The sequence below is a fragment of the Leptonychotes weddellii genome, chromosome 2, assembly GCF_054177405.1.
Source record: "Leptonychotes weddellii isolate Sample4059 chromosome 2, ASM5417740v2, whole genome shotgun sequence".
NCBI lineage: Eukaryota > Metazoa > Chordata > Mammalia > Carnivora > Phocidae > Leptonychotes > Leptonychotes weddellii.
In genome coordinates this window covers 73,875,604-73,883,315 of record NC_138370.1, presented here as the reverse complement: position 1 = coordinate 73,883,315, position 7,712 = coordinate 73,875,604, and the positions used below count along the sequence as shown (strand labels likewise).

At 36.1% G+C, this 7,712-nt stretch overlaps 2 protein-coding genes across 2 annotated transcripts in view; one reads left to right on the top strand and one right to left on the bottom strand.

Annotated features, from left to right (window-relative positions):
- SETD7 (SET domain containing 7, histone lysine methyltransferase) overlaps nt 1-7,712 on the bottom strand; it is a 270,085-nt gene that overhangs the window by 107,296 nt on the left and 155,077 nt on the right. The window lies entirely within an intron of this gene.
- NAA15 (N-alpha-acetyltransferase 15, NatA auxiliary subunit) overlaps nt 1,373-7,712 on the top strand; it is a gene marked incomplete at its 5' end in the record, with an annotated part of 43,610 nt that continues 37,270 nt past the window's right edge. Inside the window, 4 exons of the mRNA XM_081812868.1 lie at nt 1,373-1,543; nt 2,353-2,487; nt 3,702-3,855; nt 4,703-4,755. Of these exons, the coding sequence (XP_081668994.1) occupies nt 1,373-1,543; nt 2,353-2,487; nt 3,702-3,855; nt 4,703-4,755 (513 nt within the window). The remainder of the gene's footprint in view (nt 1,544-2,352; nt 2,488-3,701; nt 3,856-4,702; nt 4,756-7,712) is intronic.

The window sequence follows — 7,712 nt, the reverse complement described above, 5'->3', positions numbered from 1 at the left end:
AGAGACAACAGCGAGAGAGGGAACACAAGCAGGGGGAGTGGGAGAGGGAGGAGCAGGCTTCCCGCTGAGCAGGGAGCCCGATGCGGGGCTCGATCCCAGGACCCTGGGATCATGACCTGAGCCGAAGGCAGACGCTTAACGACTGAGCCACCCAGGCGCCCCTTAGGCTTTTAAAAACATGTACCAGCCAAATGAGAAGATTGTGTTAAGCTTTACTTTGTCATTTATAGTATGAAAGCAAGGATTTTTCAAATAAAATTTATGGTATTAAATATGTATTTTCAGTTACATGTGCCATCCTGGACATTATGTATTTAACTGACTGTTGAGGATCCCTGGTATAAAAATTGGTAGATTGAAAAGTTTGATCTGAGAAACACTACAAGTTTCTGAAAGGGAAGTGAATTATTTTCTTTTGATTTTGTGGGGTTTTTTGTTTGTTTGTTTTTAAGAAAGGTTACTCTGGAGAGCATAAAAGCAGAGAGACTGAAGGTGGGAGGATGGGTGACTGTGCAGTAATCAAGATCTAAAGTGAAAAGGACCTGTATTAAGGGAGTGGGATTATTTACATATTTCCCCCCTTTATAGCATTTTTTACAACCAACTGCAGTTTACTTATCTGTGCCCTTAATACAAATTTTTTGAATGCAGGAAATAGTCCATTTTGGTCACCTACACCCTGATTATTAAGATATTTTAATAATTATTTGCTAAATGAATTTTTATCTTATATGTGGTTTTTATCTTCTATGTTGACTTTTAGGAACTTTGTACTGCACTAAGCGATCTATACTAAGGATCTTGTTAGCTAAAGAAAAGTACATGATGTAAAATAATTATGTCATGTGTATACCCATTCCCTCTTTTTTCTTTTAAAAGTAAAGATAATTCCAGGGGCACCTGGGTGGCTCAGTCGTTTATGCATCTCAGGGTCCTGAGATCCAGACCAGTGATGCAGAGCCTGCTTGGGATTTTCCCTCTCCCTCTGCGTACTGCACGCCCTCCCCACCCTGCACTCATGTGCGCATGCGCACTTACTCTCAATAGATAATTCATAACATTTATTGAGCATTTATTTTGTATGAGTCTTTTCCATTTAGTTATGAAACTATGCTGTATAGACTTTCTATTTACATTTTATAATTGAGGAAACATAACAAGACTAACTTACCAAGGTCACAGCTAATAAGACAGGTGAGACATATTTTCTTTGGCTCAAAAAGCTGTGTTGTTTTCCAGTGTGTTAAACTTCTATCTTTATATTCTCTCTCTTTTTTTAAAGCTTATACTTTTATAAATAGCTGTAGTTTTCTGAGTTTCTTGAGGAATATTATTGGAATATTATTTCTTGACTTGTAGGTTGTGTCCTTAACTAAATCCTTTAGGTTGGCATGTTTATGGCCTTCTCCAGAGGTCAGACAAGAAATATGATGAAGCCATTAAGTGTTATAGGAATGCGTTAAAATGGGATAAAGACAATCTTCAAATCTTAAGGGACCTTTCTTTACTGCAGATTCAAATGAGAGATCTTGAGGGTTACAGGGTAAGTAAAATAGCCAATTTTTTTATTCTAAGGGGAAAGTAGTATTAAAATATTTAAAACTTTTTTGAGTACTTACTGAAAACAAAATTTTCCGTTCTTAAACAGAATTTAATTGAATCTTATTCATCTCCTCCTAGTAGTGATTGTGTATATTATGACTGGACTAATCAGATTTTTAAAATAAATTATTTTACTCTGAGGCAGTATTGGATTACTGTGTAGAATGGAGTTAATTCAGTCAATATTAACATTGACGTTCCTCAAATAGGCAATGCCTTTGTCTGCTAGTAACATGTAAATACAACCTTTAGTTCTCACATTTTTCTGGAAAGCCTATTTGTTTCTTCTTTTTACCTCCATTGAGACTATTCTTTGTGCCTGTATTTTAACCCTTAAATCAGTCTATTAATTTAGATCTGTATAGCCATGTGTAGTACCTGCTCAGTTGTTTTCTATAGATCTTAACTCAGTAGTTGGGCCCTGTATTTTTAAAAAAGTTTTTCTGCTGTACTCCTTTCCATCCTGTCTCTCTTTTTTTTAAGTAGTTCAGGAAGTAATAAAGCGGTCTGGTCTTAAGTTTTAAAACAGTTACAAGATTATCTTGGAGGCTTCATTGTACTTCTTACCAAATATTATTTTGCTCTTATGAAGCTACACAATATGGATGTCTGAAGCTGTTTTCTGTTATTATTCCTAGGATTGTGTTGCAAATTGCTCAGCATTGTTGGGTAAATTAATATGATCTTTTTAGGAGCATTTGCTTTCACTGTAAACCTAAGAAAAAAATGTGGTTTTTTTCCCCTTTAAAGGAAACGAGGTATCAATTACTTCAGCTTCGCCCTGCACAGAGAGCATCATGGATTGGTTATGCTATTGCTTACCACTTATTAGAAGATTATGAAATGGCAGCAAAGATTTTAGAAGAATTTAGGAAAACACAACAGGTAACAGCCAGAAGCCAGACCTAATAAACTGGGTCTAATTCTAAGTATAATGATAAAAAAGAAGTGTATATAGACTTGCAAACTTTTTATTTTGAAATAGTTTCAAACTTCAAGAAAAGTTGCAAGAATAGTACAAAGAACTCCAGGTAGGAGTTCAATCACATTAACTGATTATTAATACTTGACACATTTACTTTACAATTTCTATTATCTACTTATCTTTTTAAATTTTTTTCCTGAAACATTTGAGAGTAATGCAGATACCATGATCTTCTACTCCTAAATCTGTCAGTGTGATACTTCCTAAGAATAACTCTATAGTTATTAACTCTATACACAGTACCGTGTAGATTATCAAAAATTAGGAAATTTAACATTGATAGACTGTTATTATCTAATCCACAGCCCATATTCAAAATGTATTAATTGTCCTATTTATATCCTTTCTAAGATTTTTCCCCCCATTACTAGAAGCATACTTTATATTTAGTTATCAATTCTTTCCAGTCTGATTTAATCTGGAAGTTTTGAAGACTTTCTTTGTATTTCATGACATTGAAATTTTTGAAGAGTACAGCAAGTGCTTTGTAGAATGTCCATCAATTTTTATTTCTTTGCTGTTTCTTCATTATTAGATATAGTTAAGAATTTTTGGCAGGAAACTACAGGAGTTATGTTTATCCCTTCTCAGTTCATCACTTTGAGAAGTGTAAGGTCTGTTTGTTCCATTTAATTACTTGGTTAAGGTGGTGTCTGTCAGGTTTCTTTAAAAATTGTTATTTTTTTCCTCTTTGTATTTAGTAAACAGTTTGAGATTTTCTTGCCTGTTCTTCATCAAACTTACCACTAATTTTAACATTCATCGATTGTGGTTCTTGCCTGAATCAACTGTTCTATGATAGTTGCAAAGTGGTGATTCTCTAACTCTCTTATTTTTTCTAGATTTATTATTTTACATTCTACTGTTAAGTAAGAGCTTCCCTTTCTCCCCTACTTACTTATTAAGGACTTAGGGATTCTTACTTTATTCAGTGAGTTATAAGTTAATATTGTCATTTTTTTACTTAGTTGCTCTCTAGACAGATATTTAAGAATTTTTAGAAAATGAATTTTATCAGTTATTATCCTTTGATTTATCTATTTTGAGTGTATAAACAGTTTTCTAATACGAAAACAAAATTCTTACTGTTAGTATTCTTTATATCCATATATAGACATCCCCTGATAAAGTGGATTATGAATATAGTGAACTCCTTTTATATCAGAACCAAGTTCTTCGGGAAGCAGGTCTCTATAGAGAAGCCCTGGAACATCTTTGTACCTATGAAAAGCAGATTTGTGATAAACTTGCTGTAGAAGAAACCAAAGGTATTTAAAAAATTTTTATTTTTATTTATCTATTTTATTTTATTTTTATTTTATTTTTTTTAAAGATTTTATTTATTTTTTTATTTGAGACAGAGAGAATGAGAGACAGAGAGCATGAGAGGGAGGAGGGTCAGAGGGAGAAGCAGACTCCCCGCCGAGCAGGGAGCCCGATACGGGACTCGATCCCAGGACTCCAGGATCATGACCTGAGCCGAAGGCAGTCGCTTAACCAACTGAGCCACCCAGGCGCCCTCTATTTATTTATTTTAAAGATTTTATTTATTTATTTGAGAGAGAGCCTGCGCATGCACAAGTGTGGGGGAGGGGCAGAGGGAGAAGCCTACTTCCCGCTGAGCAGGGAGCCTGACATGGGGCTCTGTGCCAGGACCCTGGGATCATGACCTGAGCCAAACCAAGAGTTGGACACTTAACTGACTGAGCCGCCCAGGTGCCCCAAAGGTGTTTTTTTTTTAAAGGATGTCATTTATTCTAGTATTTAGTTATGACAAAGAGCAAGACTAAAAAATCTAGTTGCTGCTGATAATTGCATATAATTCAGCATTTTGGTGATAGAAAATCTGTTTCTTGCTCATACACACTGTGAATAATTTGTAATGTCAGAAAATACACATTTCAACAATGGATATTAATATAAGAAAGAATAATTACAAAATATAAAACCATTAAATGAAGTGACTCAAGATATTTTTCTTTAAATAAAATGTTTTTGGCTTGAAGATATTAATAGGGTTTGATCAAAACACAGGAGGTAATTGCTTAATTTTACAAGACAGGAATAAATTTCTTAGGAACAGCTTATTAACAAATCTGAATGTGTTATTGACAGTAATATTTACTGATGATCAGTCTGTACTGAAGTATATATGGGGCAATTATGAGGTCTTTCTAGTTTATCTGGATGTCTTTCTGGACATAGAAAGAATATGAATTGAAACCAGAGATTTGGCTTTATGTGTGTGGGTTGTGATAAGAGGGGTAGATTCCTAAAGAGCTCCAGTGCTGCCATTTATTAGAAGGCCGAGAAAAAGGAGTCTCAGTTTTAAAAGTTGAGGAACTGATCATAGAAAATGAAAGAAGAATAACAAAGTAACTGAAAATAGAAGTATTTTTCTAAGAATTACCATCTGAAATGTCTCTTTACCTGGCTTAGTCCAGGGAACTGACGTTTGCTGGTTTCAGATTCCTTTGGCTCTTGTTGAAGTTGAACACTAAAAAAGTGCGATACTTGAGCTTGCATAGTGGATATAACCATTATTTGCCAGATGAGCTTTCAGCAGAGGATAATGCTACTGGCAAGAAAAAAATGGAAGTCTCTACCTCTGCTGGAGCTCACTTGTGAACTATAGATCCAGAACAGCCGTCTTTCATTTGAGTTGATCATCCCTTAACAATCTATTAGTTATAAAGGGAGGGGATTTCTTACTTTATAGAAAGATCACAAGATTGGGAAAAACTAGTTCGGGTTCCTTCATTGGCTACTATAACTAGCTGTATGACCAGTCACAAGGCTTGGACCTTGGTTTCTTTATCAAAATACATGATAGTTTTCAAAATACTCTTAAGTACATTATTTCATTTGATCCTTTTGATAACTGTATTAGTGAGAAAGAATGACAGATCAAGTTAGGTGAGGATTCAGAATTGATCAGTGGATTTTAGGAATTTGGAAGTCATTGGTGACCTTAACAAAAGCATTTTCTGAAAATTTGGAAGGAGGGTGGTAAAAGCTCAAACAAATCAACTAGAATTAAATGACATTGGAAGTCAAGGAATTAAAGATAGCATGCCTGGATGACTCAAAAGGACGTTTGTTGTCTAGGGCAACAGATAAGTGGGGTGGTGCTAGATGAAATGGAATACAGAATCAAAAGGTTTTTTTACAGTATGTGCTTATGCTCACTGGAGAATGATCCAGTAGAGACAGAATATTTAATACAACAGAGAAGATGTGATCTAGTGGATAAGTTGAAAGATTAGCTTTAGATAACAGTATGAATAGTTCATAGTAGCAAGGGAGGGTAGAATATATAGGCAAGTAGATATATAGATGTAGTGGATATTTGGGAGTTCTCTTCTAATTGCTTCCATTTTCTCAGTGAAATAGGAAACAGCCATCAGTTCATTCCAGAAAGTATTGATACTTAGAGTGAGTCAGGTGATGGGGACGGGATATATAAAGAGAATAGAAAGGAACCGAGAGTAGAACATTAATCTTTGGAAATTCCAGTAATAAAGGCATTGTTAGTAGTCTGAGTAATTTGCAAACTTCTGGAGTGGGTGAGTGGGCGCAGTTAAGCAGAAAGTTTCATTGTTAATTCTTACACCACCAGTTCCTTCTACAAAGACGAGGTGGGAGAGAATTAAGGAAAGGAAATGTTGGATGGGTGTAATGTAGGGGAGAAAAGTTGCAGGATTTTTTGTTCTCAGTGAAGTAGGCTTTTGATTAGAGCAGGTTTGTCAACCTTGGCACTGTTTTGGGACTGAGATGTTGGGGATAGAAGTTTCCTATATGTTGTAGAACACTTAACAGCATACTCTAGCGTCTTCCTATCAGAATACCAGTAGTACTACCCCATCACTTATTGATAACCAAAAAATGGCTCCTGATATTGGCAAAAGTGCCTTTGGCTGAGAGCCACTGAAATAGACGTTAAGAATATGGGCTTTTTTAGCCAAATTACTTGGATTCAAATCCTGATTCCAACAATTAACTATCTGAAAGTCCCTCAGCAAGTTTACTTAAGTTCTCTCTGCTTTAAAATGATGAAAATAATAGAGTTTTGAGAGTTGAATTACTTAATGCAGGTGAAACATTTAAAAGTCACTGGCAAACAGTGAACACTCGGTAAGTGTTCATTTTTATTGTCTGATGAGAGCAGAGGGTGCAGGGATGAAGTCATGCATGGTTTGAAAATAATACCTCTGGTGGATGGAAGCCTGTTAAGGGTAAGGAAAAGTGTACCTGAGCAGTGTTTGAGGCTCATTTGATTTTGGAGCTCATAGATTTCTAGTGAAACTGGTGTCTCTGTCCGTTCATCTAATGACCTGCTTCCTTTTGTGAGAAGGTGTGTAACAAGCAAACATTTGGGGTTGATCCAGGCCTTAAAATTGGTAAATAAGGGAGCCTTAGGTTTTGAGACTGATTTTGATATTTGGGGCTGTTAATGTCATTTAGGGATGAGATTGGCTGTGCAGCCCAGAGAAAACCAGCAATGAGTCTATGAGTTACTGAAGGGTCTGAAGAAAAGGGAATGGTTTTTCTCTAAGATTGAAGGCTAGGATTAATGAGACAAGAATAAGCTAAACAAGACAGTTAAGCTTAAAGCAAGATAGGTGCCCTATTTAGTAGTTGGAAGAGCTAGAAAAAGCAGGTTTGAATGTGGCCATGACTGTGGGGTGCTATAGCTGAATCCTTTTATAATTGATTTGGAGATCATAAGGTTAGAGTGTTGAATTGGGTCAATAATTCAGACGTGAAATTATCTGTTATGTCAGGCATAATTAAGCAGTAGATGGTGGCTTGGTGACTGTGTTTAGTGAATTTGGGGAATAGCCTGGAGTTAGACAGTACCTGAATAATTGAGGATGTGGAGAGGATGGCATTTCTACATAAGAACTTCAAAAAAAAAAAAAAAGGAGTGGGGCGCCTGGGTGGCTCAGTTGGTTAAGCGACTGCCTTCGGCTCAGGTCATGATCCTGGAGTCCCTGGATCGAGTCCCGCATCGGGCTCCCTGCTCGGCAGGGAGCCTGCTTCTCCCTCTGACCCTCCCCCCTCTCATGTGCTCTCTGTCTCTCTCATTCTCTCTGTCTCAAATAAATAAATAAAATCTTTAAAA